We start from the raw sequence: 19,218 nt of genomic DNA on the forward strand, positions 1-19,218 counted from the left end.
AGGCTTGTCCATGAGTCATGGACAAGGCTGCATTAGCAGACACACCAATCACCTCCCACCACGACAAGGGAGGGACATGCCCCCTCCTACCAAACACAAATCACCTCCCACCACCACAAGGAGGATCTCATCCCCTCCTAGCAAACACCAATCACCTCCCACCATCACAAGGAGGATCTCATCCCCTCCTACCAAACACCAATCACCTCCCATCATCACAAGGAGGGACTCATCCCCTCCTATCAAACACCAATCACCTCCCACCATCACAAGGAGGATCTCATCCCCTCCTACCAAACACCAATCACCTCCCACCATCACAAGGAGGGACTCATCCCCTCCTACCAAACACCAATCACCTCCCATCATCACAAGGAGGGACTCATCCCCTCCTACCAAACACCAATCACCTCCCACCATCACAAGGAGGGACTCATCCCCTCCTACCAAACACCAATCACCTCCCACCATCACAAGGAGGGACTCATCCCCTCCTACCAAACACCAATCACCTCCCACCATCACTAGGTATGGACACACCCCTTCCCCTGAGAGGATTTCTAACACTGTGAGCTAATGAAAAGAGGGATTTTTATAATAAATATAGGTCATAGAGGAATAAAAATTTTGATGTACATGATTAGGTACTGAGTAAACTTTTGTTATTTATTTTTTTGTGGGAACTGACAGGTTCGTTTTAAAGGGAACATGTCACCTATATTAGATCTGTTTTTGTAATCTGTTTCTATTTTCTGATTGTAATACTTTTTATTAATTTTTTTTGTGCATTATTAAGAGGGCAGCCATCTTGCCAGAGCAGTTTTTTTTTACCAGCATTTAGTGATATGCTTCACAGCAGGATCCATGGACATAGGCAACGATAGACAGGACCTATGCCATTCAAATGAATTGTAGACACTATTGAGCATTCTCTGTGACATATTCACAGGTCGTTCTACAGGGAGGGGGAAGATGATCTCTGCTGTGAATGGTGGTGGATTCAGTGTTATCTATATACTGGTGTCACCTCCATTCTGCAGCCTAGGAGGCTTACCACAGGGGAGGAGGTATTACTCTGAGGATGCTGGTTGGACCTCACCATGCACCCAGTCCGTGGTAGTGTGCCCCGTGCACCAACCAGCCTCATTACCATATAACAAATACCCAGCATTACAGACAAATGGAGGCACGGATCTGGGGATGGTAAGTATTATTTTAATAAGTGTCATTTGTGCAGGTTAGTGGTGGTGATACTGATGACAGATTCCCTTAAAAAGTTTACCATGAAATACTACATTTCTCCAGTAGGGGCTGCTGCTGAAAAAAATGTATAGCCAGATGGATGATTGTCTTGAAGAAAAAAGATTATCTCGAAGAGATGTCCACATCCAGAAAGTTATTCCCAGAACTGACCATTGTAAGGACAAGTAAAGCAACATTTCCCACATGTGCACAGGAAGGCCATAGAACTACAGGACCTTCAGAGTGGGGCCAGCCCAAGACATTGTGCTGCCTGGGTCTAGGACTGAAATGCTGCCCCCCCCCCCCCCCCCCAAAAAAAAAATTAAAAAAAAAAAAAAATTAAGTGCTATGCCAATGCATATGAGGAGGACATGATAAAAAAAAATATGTATTTGCTGCAAGGGGGTGCAATCCACCCCACTGGACCACCAGGGATGGTTTAAAGCTTCCGTTAGACAGGGGCCATGTTTAGGGTTAAAGGAAAACAGTCATCTTGTTCACCCACACTAAACCTAATACACTGGGTTACAGTGCCGGTGAACAGGAGACCAATGCGGGGTCTCTGACTAAAATACCTACCAACAGTCCAGAGCGGTGTCCCTCTGAAGGTCCGTTTCTATATTCGCTGAATTGAGCGCTGGAGGCAGGCCTGCCAGGTGAATTTGAATATTCATGGTCTCTGGTCACATGAGCGCTTGTGCCTACTGGGCGCTTCGTGTGACCATGAATATTCAAATTCACTCAGCTGGCCCACCTCCAGCACGCAATTCAGCGAAGATAAAAGCTGATCTTCAGAGGGACACCATTCCAGACCAAAGGTAGGTATATTAGTCAGAGACTCCTCATCTGTCTCCTGTTCACCGGCACTGTAACCCAGTGCATTAGGTTTAGTGTGGGTGAACAAGATGACTGTTTTCCTTTAACCCTAAACAATGGGTCTCGCTGGGTAAATTGCCGCCCCAAGAAGATTTTTGACCCCTATGCGACCCATGATGGACCTAGTCCCTCATGGTGCCACTCGGTCAATGGAGCGGGCCCCTTAATCGTGCCAGCACTCCATACTCGGCGGCCCCCAGCTGATTCCTGTAGCTGGGGGCCGCCGAGTATGGAGTGCTGGCACGATTAAGGGGCCCGCTCCATTGACCCTGAGTGGCACCATGAGGGACTAGGTCCATCATGGGTCGCATAGGGGTCAAAAATCTTCTTGGGGCGGCAATTTACCCAGCGAGACCCATTGTAGGGCTGGCCCTGCTTCAGGGACAAGTTTTAAGGACAATTTTAAAATGTTTTAATATTTATTCAGAATTTTAATTGTTGAACTTACTGTGTATCCATTGATGGTGCTTGCATGCTGCCGGGGCATTCTCCATTGTACACTGAAGGCCGTGCAGTTTATAGCTTCAAGATTGATGTCCAGGGGAGGCCCCAGCCGCTCTGCAAAGACAGAAATGTATACAAGTATTAAGCAATGTAATGCAGACCTACCCTAGACCTACTACAGTTAAAATGTTTTGTTTTAGACCAGGCCAAAAACTAATACAAAGTGCCAATTTTTCTTGGTTACTTCTTAAATGTTTCCAAAAAATGCAGAAGACTATGGAATGGAGAGTCCTGTGGAACTAAAGCTGCTGGTTGCCAACCATGGCTGTAGGGTATTGTTTACCAAAACTATTGTCAAAATGTTTGTTTTTGGGGGATGGACCTATAGGCTCCATCAGCAGCCCAGCCCTATGACCATTTGGTCCAAACTCGAGGAAGGGGTATGTGGAGTAACAGAGAATAGAAGGTGACAAGGAGGTTGTGAGGTTCTGTGGAGGGGATGGGGAATACAAAAGATCGTTGGGGGTTTGTAGGGGAGAGGCTCTGTAGAGAGGATGAGTAGTACTGAAGGTGGTAGGGGGTCCATGGAGGGAGAGGTCCTGTGGAGGAGACTGTCAATAAAGAAGGTGGCAGGGGGTCTGTGGGAGAAAGGTTCCCTGGAGGGGATGGGCAGCACAGGTGGTGACGGGGGTTTGTGGGGGATGGGTGGCATAGAAGGTGGCAGGAAGTCTGTAAAGGTAAGGCCCTGTGAACAGGATGGCCAGTACAGAAGGTGACAGGGGGTCTGTGGGGGAAAGGCACTTCAGAGGGGATGGGCAATACAGAAAGTGTCAGGGGGTAAATGGAGGTGAGGCTCTGTGGAGGAGATGGGCAGTACAGAAGGTGACAGGGGGTCCATGGTGGGGAGGCTCTGTCGAGGAGATGGGCAGTACAGAAGGTGACAGGAGGTCCGTGGTGGGGAGGCTCTGTGGGGAGGTTGGGCAGTACAGAAGGTGACAGGGGATCAGTGGCGGGGAGGCTCTGTGAAGGGGTCGGGCAGTACAGAAGGTGACAGGGGATCAGTGGCGGGGAGGCTCTGTGAAGGGGTCGGGCAGTACAGAAGGTGACAGGGGGTCCGTGGTGGGGAGGCTCTGTGGGGAGGTGGGGCAGTACAGAAGGTGACAGGGGGTCAGTGGCGGGGAGGCTCTGTGAAGGGGTCGGGCAGTACAGAAGGTGACAGGGGGTCCGTGGTGGGGAGGCTCTGTGGGGAGGTGGGGCAGTACAGAAGGTGACAGGGGGTCAGTGGCGGGGAGGCTCTGTGGAGGGGTCGGGCAGTACAGAAGATGACAGGGGGTCTGTGGTGGGGAGGCTCTGTGGAGGGGTCGGGCAGTACAGAAGATGACAGGGGGTCTGTGGGAGAGAGATTCTGTGGAGGGGATGGGGAATACAGGTTGGGGTGTGGTGAGTGACTCAAAGCAGCAGGGGCTAGGTATAATAGTTAAGGGGTCTCTGTGGGCAGGAATAGGGGCAAAAAGGGAGAAAATGGACAGTAGCTTTGTGGAGGGAAAAGAGAGAACAAAAGGTAGCGGGGGCTCTGTGGTTGATGAAAGGGACACAAAGTAACATACATATGTAAGGGGCATACAATGGCAGGGGTAAGGAGAAGAGTCATTAAAAAAAAAAACAATAATCTAACATTAAAATCTGAAATGGAGTAAACTTAACATCTGTCGACAAAAATAAAGAAGACTCTCAGCTCACATCCAGCAAACTGACATCTTATATCACATTAGATTGGGCCATCAACACAGGTTACATTATACAAAGACTAAATGTAAGTCAGTCATCACCCCGGCCCCAGGTGACTGTCACTGCAGCTTTAATATCACTTAGCACTGAATTAACAGACTCGGGGTGAAGTGGTGGACAACAATCCCCAGGAGGCTCCACAGCATTTACAAAGCAACCAGAGATGATCTGTAAAACAGTCACGTTACCTGCCCTATGATGGGTATAGTATCACTGATCCTGACATTCACAGAGCATTGTGTAAAATGGATAGAACTGCCTCTACTCAGCCGAGAGCAGGACTAGCTATGTACAATGTATCAGTCTGGAGTCCAGGATGCTTAGCTCACAGAGCATTGTCTAGACTGGATACAATTGTCTCCACTTCTCAGCTGAGAGCAGGACTAGCTATGTATAATGTATCAGTCTGGAGTCCAGGATGTTTAGCTCACAGAGCATTGTCTAGACTGGATACAATTGTCTCCACTTCTCAGCTGAGAGCAGGACTAGCTATGTACAATGTATCAGTCTGGAGTCCAGGATGTTTAGCTCACAGAGCATTGTCTAGACTGGATACAATAGTCTCCACTTCTCAGCTGAGAGCAGGACTAGCTATGTATAATGTATCAGTCTGGAGTCCAGGATGTTTAGCTCACAGAGCATTGTCTAGACTGGATACAATTGTCTTCACTTCTCAGCTGAGAGCAGGACTAGCTATGTACAATGTATCAGTCTGGAGTCCAGGATGTTTAGCTCACAGAGCATTGTCTAGACTGGATACAATTGTCTTCACTTCTCAGCTGAGAGCAGGACTAGCTATGTACAATGTATCAGTCTGGAGTCCAGGATGTTTAGCTCACAGAGCATTGTCTAGACTGGATACAATTGTCTCCACTTCTCAGCTGAGAGCAGGACTAGCTATGTACAATGTATCAGTCTGGAGTCCAGGATGTTTAGCTCACAGAGCATTGTCTAGACTGGATACAATTGTCTCCACTTCTCAGCTGAGAGCAGGACTAGCTATGTACAATGTATCAGTCTGGAGTCCATGATGTTTAGCTCACAGAGCATTGTCTAGACTGGATACAATTGTCTCCTCTTCTCAGCTGAGAGCAGGACTAGCTATGTACTATGTATCAGTCTGGAGTCCAGGCTGTTTAGCTCACAGAGCATTGTCTAGACTGGATACAATTGTCTCCACTTCTCAGCTGAGAGCAGGACTAGCTATGTACAATGTATCAGTCTGGAGTCCAGGATGTTTAGCTCACAGAGCATTGTCTAGACTGGATACAATTGTCTCCACTTCTCAGCTGAGAGCAGGACTAGCTATGTACAATGTATCAGTCTGGAGTCCAGGATGCTTAGCTCACAGAGCATTGTCTAGACTGGATACAGTTGTCTCCACTTCTCAGCTGAGAGCAGGACTAGCTATGTACAATGTATCAGTCTGGAGTCCAGGATGCTTAGCTCACAGAGCATTGTCTAGACTGGATACAATTGTCTCCACTTCTCCGCTGAGAGCAGGACTAGCTATGTACAATGTATCAGTCTGGAGTCCAGGATGCTTAGCTCACAGAGCATTGTCTAGACTGGATACAATTGTCTCCACTTCTCAGCTGAGAGCAGGACTAGCTATGTACAATGTATCAGTCTGGAGTCCAGGATGTTTAGCTCACAGAGCATTGTCTAGACTGGATACAATTGTCTCCACTTCTCAGCTGAGAGCAGGACTAGCTATGTACAATGTATCAGTCTGGAGTCCAGGATGTTTAGCTCACAGAGCATTGTCTAGACTGGATACAATTGTCTCCACTTCTCAGCTGAGAGCAGGACTAGCTATGTACAATGTATCAGTCTGGAGTCCAGGATGTTTAGCTCACAGAGCATTGTCTAGACTGGATACAATTGTCTCCACTTCTCAGCTGAGAGCAGGACTAGCTATGTACAATGTATCAGTCTGGAGTCCAGGATGTTTAGCTCACAGAGCATTGTCTAGACTGGATACAATTGTCTCCACTTCTCAGCTGAGAGCAGGACTAGCTATGTACAATGTATCAGTCTGGAGTCCATGATGTTTAGCTCACAGAGCATTGTCTAGACTGGATACAATTGTCTCCTCTTCTCAGCTGAGAGCAGGACTAGCTATGTACAATGTATCAATCTGGAGTCCAGGATGTTTAGCTCACAGAGCATTGTCTAGACTGAATACAATTGTCTCCACTTCTCAGCTGAGAGCAGGACTAGCTATGTACAATGTATCAGTCTGGAGTCCAGGCTGTTTAGCTCACAGAGCATTGTCTAGACTGAATACAATTGTCTCCACTTCTCAGCTGAGAGCAGGACTAGCTATGTACAATGTATCAGTCTGGAGTCCAGGCTGTTTAGCTCACAGAGCATTGTCTAGACTGAATACAATTGTCTCCACTTCTCAGCTGAGAGCAGGACTAGCTATGTACAATGTATCAGTCTGGCGTCCAGGCTGTTTAGCTCACAGAGCATTGTCTAGACTGAATACAATTGTCTCCACTTCTCAGCTGAGAGCAGGACTAGCTATGTACAATGTATCAGTCTGGCGTCCAGGCTGTTTAGCTCACAGAGCAATGTCTAGACTAGATACAATTGTCTCCACTTCTCAGCTGCTGAACTGCCTCTAAGTGTAAACAATAGGGTTCTTATTCACTAAAAGCAAATCTTGAAGACTCAACTTTTTTTGTTTGTTACAATACTGGGAATTGTAGTTTTGCAACAGCTGGAAAGCCATAGGTTGGGGAACTGTAACCTAACAGAATGACTATGTGAAGGGGAGCACTATGAGCCCCATACAACACTGTAGTCTGCCTCCATGGTAGGTTGTAGTGTTGCTCGCGAATATTCGCAATTCGAATTTTATTTGCGAATATCGCATATTCGCGAATTCGCGAATATTCGCGAATATAGCGCTATATATTCGCAATTACGAATATTGGTTTTTAAAAAAAAATAAAAAATTTTCACAGTACACATCACAGTGGTCATCCCTCTCTGCTTCCAGCTTATGTGGTGTAAGAAGGCTCTAATACTATTGTGTGAGACTGGTGTGCGAATTTTCGCATATGTAAATTTTTGTATATACAAATTTTCGTATATGCTAATTTTCGCATGCGCGAATATTCGCATATGCGAAAATAAAACGAGACTATTACGAATATGCGAATATTCGCGAATATGACGAATATTCGCCCATATATTCGCGAATATTCGCGAATTCGAATATGGCCTATGCCGCTCAACACTAGTAGGTTGGCCAGGAGAACAGATGAAACTATAAAAAAAAAAGCTAGAGAGAAAAAAGTAAAATATGCAAAAAACAGATAAAAGCCGCAAAAGTGGAGAAATAAAGCCTCATTGCCAATGAGGGTTTAACTAACCCAAAAATGTTCTTTAACTATATAATGAGTAAAAAGGTTAAAAATGAAAGGGTCAGCCCTTTAAAAAGTAATCAGGAACAAGCTATAGACGTGGATCAGGAAAAAGCAAATATATGAAACACAATATTCTCCACTGTATTCCCAGAGGAAAATGAAATGGCAGCTGAAATACAGCAAGATGAGGTAAACTCCCCAGTAGAGGTCACCTGTCTAACCCGGGAAGAAGTACAGGTCACCTGTCTAACCCAGGAAGAAGTACAGTACCACCTAAAAAACAATCCAAATAGACAAATCACCAGGTCTAGATGGCATTCACCCCGTGTTCTAAGGGGTTAAGTAATGTAATAGACAGACCCCTATATCTAATATTTCAGCACTCTATTGGGACAGGGTCTATTTCCCAGGACTGGCGCATAACAAATGTGGTGCCAATAATTAACCTCCGTTGTATGTAAATTGTTTGAGGGTTCTCAAAGAGATGTTATTTTGGAGTATCTTGATGAAAATAAATGTATGACCCCATATCAGCATGGATTTATGAGGATCAGTCCTGTCAAACTAACCTGATCAGCTTTTATGAGGAGGTGAGCTCTCGACTGGACTAGGGTCAATCGCTGGATGTCGTATATTTGGATTTTTCAAAAGCATTTGAAACAGTGCCACATAAATGATTGGTGCATAAAATGATAAGGATTGGGCTGGGAGAAAATGTGTGTAAGTGGGGGAGTAACTGGCTCTTAATGGTACTTATTCTGATTGGGTGACTGTTACTAGTGGGTTACCACATATTTATTATTGAGCTTGTCGAGGGATTGTATAGTAAAGTAGCAATCTTTGCAGATGACACTAAGCTCTGTAAAGTGGTTAACACAACAGAGAACAGTGAACTGTATATAGTAGATAACACAATAGAGGACAGTGCACTGTATATGGTAGATAACAGACTAGAGCACAGTGAACTGTATACAGTAGATAACACAATAGCCGACAGTGCACTGTATATAGTAGATAGCACAATAGAGCACAGTGCACAGTATATAGTAGATAACACAACAGAGGGCAGTGAATTGTACATAGTAGATAACACAAAAGAGGACAGTGCACTATACCTAATGGATCTGGATAAGTTGGAGGTTTGGGCTATGAAGTGGCAGATGAGGTTCAACACTGATAAATGTAAGGTTATGCACATGGGGGGAATCAAGGCTGGAAATTTGTATTAAATGGTAACACATTTGGGAGGACAGACATGGAAAAGGATCTAGGAATTTTAGTTAATAGTACATTTTCCTGTAGTGACCAGTGTCAGGCAGCTGCTGCCAAGGTAAAAGGGGAATAGATTCCCATGACAAGGAAATAATTCTACCACTGTACAAATCACTAGTCAGACCACACATAGAATACTGTGTACAGTACTGGGCACCAGTGTACAAGAACGATATAGTGGAGCTGGAGAGGGTTAAAAGACGGGCAACCAGGGTAATATGGGGAATGGGAGGACTACAGTACCCAGAAAGAATATCAGATTTAGGGTTATTTAGTTTAGAAAAAAGAAGGCTTAGGGGAGACCTAATAACTATATATAAATATATCAGGGGACAGTACAGAGATCTCTCCCATGACCTATTTATATCTAGGACTGTATCTATAACAAGGGAGAATCCTCTACGTTTAAAGGAAAGAAGGGTTCTACACCAGCACAGATGGGGGTTCTTTACTGTAAGAGCAGTGAGACTATGGAACTCTCTCCCAGAGCAAGTGGTCATGGGGAACTCTGTAAAAGAGTTCAAAAGATGCATTTCTGGAGAGTAATAACATTACAGGTTATGGATAATAGATCAATAGGGACAGAACGTTGATTCAGGGATTTATTCTGATGCCATACTGGAGTTGGGAAGGAATTTTTCCCCCTGGTATGGGGTAATTGGCATTAGCCCCATAAGGAGTTTTTGCCTTCCTCTGGATGGATACAATAGGGATGTAGGTTGACCTGAAGGACAATGGTCTTTTTTCAACCTTATGAACTATGATACTAAGCGATATAGTCAATTATTATTATATTTTAGGCTCACTGCCAATGAACAAGTTGATTGGTGGGAATCTGGAACCCCATCACTCCAAAGAATGGAGGCAAATTGTGCCCCTGAGCTTAGCAATGCTGAGATGCCCCATAGAGAATGAATGCCCACACATGTATGCTTTCCGTCCATTCATTCAGGGGGTCAAATGTTCTGGGTTCCTAGCAGTGGAACCGCCATCAATCAGCCTGTTATCCCTTATCCTGTAATTAGGGTTAGCTTCTGGAGACAGGAATAACCCCTTAGTTCAGAGAACATCAATATTTTTTTTATTGTACACAATTTTTTAAGGGGTGAACCTAAACTTTTGTAAAACACTGAACAATTACAACTTGGTGTTAGGGTAATTTTTTTCATATTTCTTTAGAATATGAGTTTAGCTGTAACATATGTTCCATTCACAGGTGGCTTCTAATGAAATCCTGCTATTTTCTGCTAATACTTATACAATCCTTTGATGAATCTGCAGGGTTGCGTCACAATGAACAGGACTTCAAATACAGTAAGTAGCTTACAGCCCGTGTCAGACTGTTAGGCTTTTTGGGCACCCAGATGTTTTACCCTCCATAAGCTACAAGTTACATCTGTGCAGTTTACTGGCATTGCCCATTTTGCCTCTGTAGGCCCTCCATAGTGCCCCTACACGATGTTAGGCCACATCTGTGCCCCCACCCTCTGTTAAGACCCTTATTGTGTCCCCACACTTTGTTTAGGTCCACTCCATTACCCTGTTCTGTTAAGACCCCCTTTTGCCTTTCTATTCAATGTTTATAATCCCTTTTATACCCCAACACTATGTTTAGGCCCCTTTCTGCCCACATGCTCTGTATAGGTCCACTTTGTGTCCCTAAACTTTGTTTGTCCCCCCATTATTCTTTAAGGCCTGCCTGAATGTCGCCTCTACGACACTAGACCTTCGAAGTAAAAAAATTTTTTATAACATTGCAAATAGCCATCAGCTAGGAGTCCGGTGTCATTTGTTTTATCTCCTGGTCAACTATCTGTCCATGTCTGCAGTTCTAAACATAATATAGAGCTGGCAGATCGTGCCCCCACACTATGTTTAGGCCCCCTTTCGGTCCTTCTGTCCTTTTTGTGCCCCTAAACTTTGTTTATGCCCCCATTATTCTCCCACACTTTGTTTATGCACCCTCTGTGCCACCACAATCTGTTAAAGCCCCCTTTGTGCCTTTATAACCTGTTTAGACCCCCTTTCTGCTTCCCCACACTATATTAAAGGGGTTATCCAGGAAAAAAAACTTTTATATATGTATATATATATATATTTATATATATATATATATATATATATATATATATATATATATATATATATATATCAACTGGCTCCAGAAAGTTAAACAGATTTGTAAATTACTTCTATTAAAAAATCTTAATCCTTTCAGTACTTATGAGCTTCTGAAGTTAAGGTTGTTCTTTTCTGTCCAAGTGCTCTCTGATGACACGTGTCTCGGGAACCGCCCAGTTTAGAAGCAAATCCCCATAGCAAACCTCTTCTAAACTGGGCGGTTCCCGAGACAAGTGTCGGCAGAGAGCACTTAGACAGAAAAGAACAATCTTAACTTCAGAAGCTCATAAGTACTGAAAGAATTAAGATTCTTTAATAGAAGTAATTTACAAATCTGTTTAACTTTCTGGAGCCAGTTGATATATATAAAAAAGTTTTTTTCTGGAATACCCCTTTAAGGCCCCCTTTGTGCCCCTTAACTCTGTTTATGCCCCCATTATTTCCCACCCTTTGTTTCTACCCTCTTTGTGTCCCCACATTTTGTTTACACACTCTGTGTGGCCCCTATAATTTGTTAAGACCCCCTTTGAGAGTTTATACTCATTTTTGCCCTCAACACTCTGTGAAGGCCCCCTCTGTGCCCCTAAACTGTGCGATTTTCACCATTGTTAGACTCTTAAGGCCAACAATAATAAAAATGTGAACATTTTTTTAACTCCCCTCCTCTCCCCTGTTCCACATCAAGAAGCTGTGACTTTGAACAGCTCTAAGCAGCCTGGCGCAGGCAGCATGATACCATGATATTGTGCACCCCACCCATTTCATTAGGTGAGGGATGTGCTAGACCTTACACGTCCAAAAATTGAGTCTCAGTGCTAGCCTAGGAGAGGCATATTCATAGTGTAGGGTCCGTCCCAAAGTGGTCACCTTATCATGGTGGGATGGTACACACTATTTGGCCAAATGGTAAGCTAAGAACCTCACTATAGCAGTACTGCATATTTCATATATAGCTTTGTGCTAGCAGTGTGCCGCTGTAATTATTTTGCCTATCATTGCACTAATTGTAAAGGGACACTAAAATCCTTGGATGTCCTGTTCCCTTGGGGACCTGCAGATTACAAGAAGAGGCGATGGAGCAAGGAGTCGATGGCTCTCTACTCCATCATTTCTTTACAAATGTGTCTGCATCGTGGAGACATGAAAAGTTGAAAATGTGCCATACCATACAAATCCCGGTTCAGACCCTGGTTCATTGCCAGGCCCGGTCACCCCCCCCCCCCCCCCCCACCTCTGTACCCATAATGATTTTTCCCCTATTTTCAGATATATGCCTCCAACAGTAGGCATACATTCCTCGGCATGGAATAGCATAGTCAGAAATGTCTATCCTATATAAAGAGAACAATGTCACCAAGAACCAGTACCCTCTTTTACCAAACGCTTGGGACCCCATGGATAATTGTTTCTAAGCCCTATGAGCTTCCCCAGGTCACATGCCGACCATAATTTCCAAATAAAGTGTAAACAAAGCCTAAATAACATAGAAGAATATAACATAGAAGAATATGAATAGTTATATTATTAATTATGTATATCCAGTAATAAAGGAACTTTTCGCCTTAAAACGCGACCGAGCTGAATATCTGGGTAAGTGGTTAGAAAAGATCTAATCTTCCTACTACAGACTACATCTCGTCCTACAATCCCCAAATAATGATCTGCACATAGAGACTCTTTAATTGAATTATTCATAAACACTATTTTGCGAATTCGGCAAATTCCATGGAATATTCTTATGTGGTAATGAGGGAAAACAATGCTGATTGGCGACACTTTCTTTTATAAAGTTAATCTGTCAAATAAGCAAAACAAAAACAAAATAAAAGGGCTTATACAGCGATCATCATGTTTGGAGATGGCAGATAGGGGTGTAACTATGGGGCAGGGGGCCTGTAGGACATATACCCCAAAGTTGGATGCTAACAAGCCTCTTTGACTTTGCCGGGATAATAGGATACAAGGCCAGGGTATAGAATTTACCGACCATGATTTCGGGTAGAAGCAGAGGTAAGGTTTAAGAGATTCAATATTAAATTCGTATGTGCAATTTAAAATAATGGTGTCTTGATTTGTGGCAATCGCGGATCAGAATTCTCCAGATCAGATGTACGTATCTTTTCTTCAAATACAGTGGCACAAAATTAAAGGGTACCTCTCATGAAAAAAACTTTTGATATATTATAGATTAATGTATGCAGAATAACTTTACAATTGCATGTTATTAAAAAATCTGCTTCTTTCTATTTAATTTTCCACTTTGAAGAAATGACCACTAGGGGTCTCCCTACCAGTCCTGGCAGCAAGCATTTCAGACTCATGCTGGAGTCCTAAACACTACGAGCTGCCAGTCTGCTTTGTTCACAAAGGAGAACACTCAGAGCTGCCAGCCTGCTTTGTTCACAGCCTGTTTGGCTGTGAACAAAGCAGGCTGGCAGCTCTGAGTGTTTAGGACTCCAGCATGAGTCAGAAATGCTTGCTGACAGGACTGATCGGGAAAAATACAATAGAAAGAAGCATATTTTTCATTAACATGCTATTGGAAAGTTATTCAACATTCATTAATCTAAAATATATCAAAAGTTTATTTGATGAGAGGTACCCTTTAATGGTGACAGTTGAGATTAGACACAAAAGCCTAAATAGACGCTGGCATTTAACCAAACTTTGCATAGATTAATGGTAAAAGTGGATAGAAGAAACGTTGTATTATATCTTATTAGACAAAAATGCTTCTTTATCCTGCTATCAAACTTTTTTTCCACTTCCTCCCCATTTTCTGCCACCCCCTCCCCCCCTCACTCTTCTAAACTCTTCCACTCTGAAAATCAGCTCAGCCTTGTCCTGTGTCTGCAAGACAAGCCAATACAAGTCTATGGAGGCGGAAGGAGGGAGCTGCTCACCAGCTCTGGGAGAACTGCAAATGATAGATGAAGTCTGCAGAGCAGAAATCACATGAAAATGCCATGTACAGTAATATAAGTAATACAAGTTACATAAAAGCCAGAAATACTATTGCTTCTTATGTACATACACACAACAGCTTATATTAAACAGCTTATATAACAACAACTTATATTAAAGGGGACCCCCGGGATCGCCGGGGATCGCCGCTGCGGCACCCCGCCATCATTACTGCACAGAGCGAGTTCACTCTGTGCGTAATGACGGGCGATACAGGGGCCGGAGCAGCGTGATGTCATGGCTCCGCCCCTCACAACATCACGGCCCGTCCCCTTAATGCAAGTCTATGGCAGGGGGCGTGAAGACTGCCACGCCCCCTCCCATAGACTTGTATTGACGGGGGCGGGCCGTGACGTCACGAGGGGCGGAGCCGTGACGTAACGATGCTCCGGGCCCTGTATTGCCCATCATTATGAGCAGAGCGATCTCGCTCTGCGCAGTAATGATAGCGGGGTGCTGTAGCAACGATCCCCGGGGTCCCCAGCAGTGGGACCGCGGCGATCTGACATCTTATCCCCTATCCTTTGGATAGGGGATAAGATGTCTAGGGGTGGAGTACCCCTTTAAAAAGTCACCTGAAATGACAGATATACCTAAATTATTACGTACACACTAGGTTACTAGGTTGAACTGCTGCATGAATATTTATGGAAGTACATTAAGGAGTTTGAACAATATTTAACAATATACAATCAGATTCAGTTCCCTGTTCTCTTCACAGGAACACCATCTCCAGTTGCTTTAAAGGGCTACTCCGGTGGAAACCAATTTTTTTTTTTTTCAAATCACCTGGCTCCAGAAATGTAAACAGATTTGTAAATTACAGATTTGAGCACAAAGCAGGATGAATGACAAGTCATGAGTCTGCACAGATCCCTGCTTGTCCCGCCATCACTTCCTGTATTTGGTCTCCTCACAGAGACACACAAGTAATAGCTGCAGGGACAGCATTTTTTCCACCCAAAAATATACACATTTTTTAATCAATGTATATTACAAATATACATATAATGGTATTATCTACATTTTATGAAATGACAGGTATACTTTATGAGATAAATACATTTACAAATTAATGAAACAAAATATAGCAGTTTATGGAATGTTAGGAAATGTTACTCTAAGGTGGCCTCTAAGAATTCTCATCTGTTAGGCTGGGTTCACACTACGTTTTTCAACTACAGTTCCCGCATACGATTTCATTAGTGAAAACGTATGGAACGGTATTGAAAACCATATACATAGGCAAAGCATTGCAAACCGTATGCACCCTGATGCATACGGTTGCGTACGGTTTGCTTGCAATACGTTTTTAAACAGTACTCCTAACCGTGTTTTGACCACGGTTTTGACTCCAGTTTTATAACCGTATTTCAACCGCATACCTTTTTTTTAACATGGACGTCAATGGGAAACGCACATGTATACGGTTCCATATGGGAAAACCGTATGCGTTTTTTCTTTGCATGTGTGCATTTGCATCCTAAAGTCCCCACCCAAGACCCCTCCCATTAAAAATGGACAGAATTTTCAAAAACTTATGTTTTTTTTTTAAATAAGAACGGACGGAACAGTATGCACTTTTAAAAACAGTATACTGTTTAAAAACGCATACGGTTTACTTTTTCCCATACTGTTCCATCCGTTTTTCCCCATACGGTTTTTGATAGAAAACGTATGCGGGAACCGTAGTTGAAAAATGTAGTGTGAACCCAGCCTGAGCCAGAACAAAGAGATGCTGCTAGGACATCCTCTTGTGTAATACTTCATTTCCCCTCTGGGGATGCTGCAGCAGAATTAACCATATTCCCATGCAGATTTCAGCTAATTGCAGTGATAACTTACGATCAAAGTGGGTCACCTGTTTAATGTGGGCATGTTCTGGTCTATAACAGAGCTTCTGGCTTTATACCAGATGTCTACATACGTTTTCTAGATCTATATAATCATTTTTTTTATATTCTAGGATTGTCGGGATTTGAAGGACAACCATTAAAGGGGTACTCCGGTGGAAAACAAATTTTTTTTTTTTTAAATCAGTTGGTGCCAGAAAGTTAAACAGATTTGTAAATGACTTCTATTTAAAAATTGTAATCCTTCCAGTACTTAGCTGCTGTATACTACAGAGGAAGTTCTTTTCTTTTAATTTTATTTCTTTTCTATAAGACCACAGTGCTCTCTGCTGACACCTCTGTCCATGGCAGGAACTGTCCAGAGCAGGAGCAAATCCCCATAGCAAACCTCTCTTGCTCTGGACAGTTCCTGAAACGGATAGAGGTGTCAGCAGAGAGCACTGTGGTCAGACTGGAAAGAACAACACAACCTCCCGTGGGGCGTGCTGCAGCTGGTAAGTACTAGAAGGATTAAGATTTTTAAATAGAAGTAATGTACAAATCTGTTTAACTTCTGGGCACCAGTTGATTTAAAAAAATAGTTTTCCACCAGAGTACCCCTTTAAAGCGATAGGCTTTCTACAGACACCAGATTTATACCAATGCCACTACCCAAGAAATGCAGCAATTTCAGCAATTCCTTGCAGATTTGTTTTCCTATGCAGTCAATGGATTAGTTCACCAGTAGGCGTGCATGCGGTCTGTGCATGCGCAGTGTTTCTCCTGTCTGCACATAGTTACATAGTTAGTATGGTTGAAAAAAGACATACGTCCATCAAGTCCAACCAGGGAATTGAAGTGAAGGGTGTAAGGGGATAAGGGAAAGGGATGTAGTTTTATAATTCTGCATAAGCATTAATGTTATTTTGTTCCAGGAATGTATCTAACCCTGTTTTAAAGCTGTTAATTGTTTCTGCTGTGACCAGTTCCTGAGGTAGACTGTTCCATAAGTTCACAGTCCTCACGGTAAAGAAGGCGTGTCGCCCCTTTAGACTAAACCTTTTCTTCTCCAGCCGGAGGGAGTACCCCCTCGTCCTTTGGGGGGGTTTAACCTGGAACAGTTTTTCTCCATATTTTTTGTATGGGCCATTTATATACTTATATACGTTTATCATATCCCCCCTTAAACGTCTCTTCTCAAGACTAAACAATTGTAACTCCTTTAATCGCTCCTCATGGCTAAAATGCTCCATGCCCCATATTAGTTTAGTCGCGCGTCTCTGCACCCTTTCCAACTCCGCAGTGTCCCTTTTATGAACAGGTGCCCAAAACTGAACAGCATATTCCAGGTGAGGCCGTACCAATGCTTTATAAAGGGGGAGTATTATGTCCCTGTCCCTTGAGTCCATGCCTCTTTTGATACATGACAATATCCTGCCGGCTTTGGAAGCTACATGTGCAGTAGCTCCCTGTCAAAAGAACAGTTTCTCATCTCTTTCGATTCTGTGCCAAGGCTTCGGTTGGCATTCTAGTCTTCCTGTTGGAGCAAACGTCATGTGACTGCTGCAGCCAATCAGCATACATTTAAAGGGGTATTCCAAGAAAAAACTTTTTTATATATATATATATCAACTGGCTACAGAAAGTTAAACAGATTTGTAAATTACTTCTATTAAAAAATCTTAATCCTTTCAGTACTTAAGAGCTTCTGAAGTTAAGCTTGTTCTTTTCTGTCTAAGTCCTCTCTGATGACACGTGTCTCGGGAAACGCCCAGTTTAGAAGAGGTTTGCTATGGGGATTTGCTTCTAAACTGGGCGTTTCCCGAGACACGTGTCATCAGAGAGGACTTAAAAGACAGAAAAGAACAAGCTTAACTTCAGAAGCTCATAAGTACTGAAAGGATTAAGATTTTTTAATAGAAGTCATTTACAAATCTGTTTAACTTTCTGGAGCCAGTTGATATATAAACATTTTTTTTTCCTGGAATACCCCTTTAACCCCTTAAGGACGCAGGACATAAATGTACGTCCTGGTGCGGTGGTACTTAACGCACCAGGACGTACATTTACGCCCTGTGCATAACCGCGGGCATTGGAGTGATGCCCGTGTCATGCGCGGCTTATCCCGGCTGCTGATCGCAGCCAGGGACCCGCCGGCAATGGCCGACGCCCGCGATCTCGCGGGCGTCCACCATTAACCCCTCAGCTGCCGGGATCAATACAGATCCCGGCATCTGTGGCAGTGCGCGATTTCAATGAATGATCGGATCGCCCGCAGCGCTGCTGCGGGGATCTGATCATTCAGAACGCCGCACAGAGGTCCCCTCTCCTTCCTCCGTCCGGCTCCCGGCGTCTCCTGCTCTGGTCTGTGATCGAGCAGACCAGAGCAGGAGATGACCGATAATACTGATCTGTTCTATGTCCTATACATAGAACAGATCAGTATTAGCAATCATGGTATTGCTATGAATAGTCCCCTATGGGGACTATTCAAGTGTAAAAAAAAATGTAAAAAAATGTAAAAGTAAAAGTAAAAAAAAAGAAAAATCCCCTCCCCCAATAAAAAAAGTAAAAAGGCCGTTTTTTCCTATTTTACCCCCAAAAAGCGTAAAAAATAAATGTAATACACATATTTGGTATCGTCGCGTGCGTAAATGTCCGAACTATTCAAATAAAATGTTAATGATCCCGTACGGAGAACGGCGTGAACGTAAAAAAAAAAATCCAAAATTGCTACTTTTTTAATACATTTTATTTAAAAAAAATTATAAAAAATGTATTAAAAGTTTTTTATATGCAAATGTGGTATCAAAAAAAAGTACAGATCATGGCGCAAAAATTGAGCCCTCATACCGCTGCTTATACGGAAAAATAAAAAAGTTATAGGTCATCAAAATAAAGGGATTATAAACGTACTAATTTGGTTAAAAAGTTTGTGATTTTTTTAAGCACAACAATAATATAAAAGTATATAATAATGGGTATCATTTTAATCGTATTGACCCTCAGAATAAAGAACACACGTCATTTTTACCGTAAATTGTACGGCGTGAAAACGAAACCTTCCAAAATTAGCAAAATTGCGTTTTTCTTTTAAATTTCCCCACAAAAATAGTGTTTTTTGGTTGCGCCATACATTTTATGATACAATGAGTGATGTCATTACAAAGGACAACTGGTCGCGCAAAAAACAAGCCCTCATACTAGTCTGTGGATGAAAATATAAAAGAGTTATGATTTTTAGAAGGCGAGGAGGAAAAAATGAAAACGTCAAAATTAAATTGTCTGAGTCCTTAAAG

General features: G+C 43.1%; 1 protein-coding gene and 1 long non-coding RNA gene across 3 annotated transcripts in view; one reads left to right on the forward strand and one right to left on the reverse strand.

Moving 5' to 3' along the window:
• Window positions 1-1,413, forward strand: part of LOC130295456 (uncharacterized) — a 76,240-nt gene extending 74,827 nt beyond the window's left edge. Inside the window, exon 3 of the long non-coding RNA XR_008848835.1 lies at window positions 1,306-1,413. This is a non-coding gene — a long non-coding RNA (uncharacterized LOC130295456). The remainder of the gene's footprint in view (window positions 1-1,305) is intronic.
• The window catches only part of EGFLAM (EGF like, fibronectin type III and laminin G domains), a 167,153-nt gene that overhangs the window by 118,094 nt on the left and 29,841 nt on the right, over window positions 1-19,218 (reverse strand). For both annotated transcript variants that reach the window (XM_056546224.1, XM_056546215.1), the window contains exon 2: window positions 2,567-2,676. In XM_056546224.1, the coding sequence (XP_056402199.1) occupies window positions 2,567-2,676 (110 nt within the window). The remainder of the gene's footprint in view (window positions 1-2,566; window positions 2,677-19,218) is intronic.

Source organism: Hyla sarda, chromosome 1 (genome assembly GCF_029499605.1).
Source record: "Hyla sarda isolate aHylSar1 chromosome 1, aHylSar1.hap1, whole genome shotgun sequence".
Classification (NCBI taxonomy): domain Eukaryota; kingdom Metazoa; phylum Chordata; class Amphibia; order Anura; family Hylidae; genus Hyla; species Hyla sarda.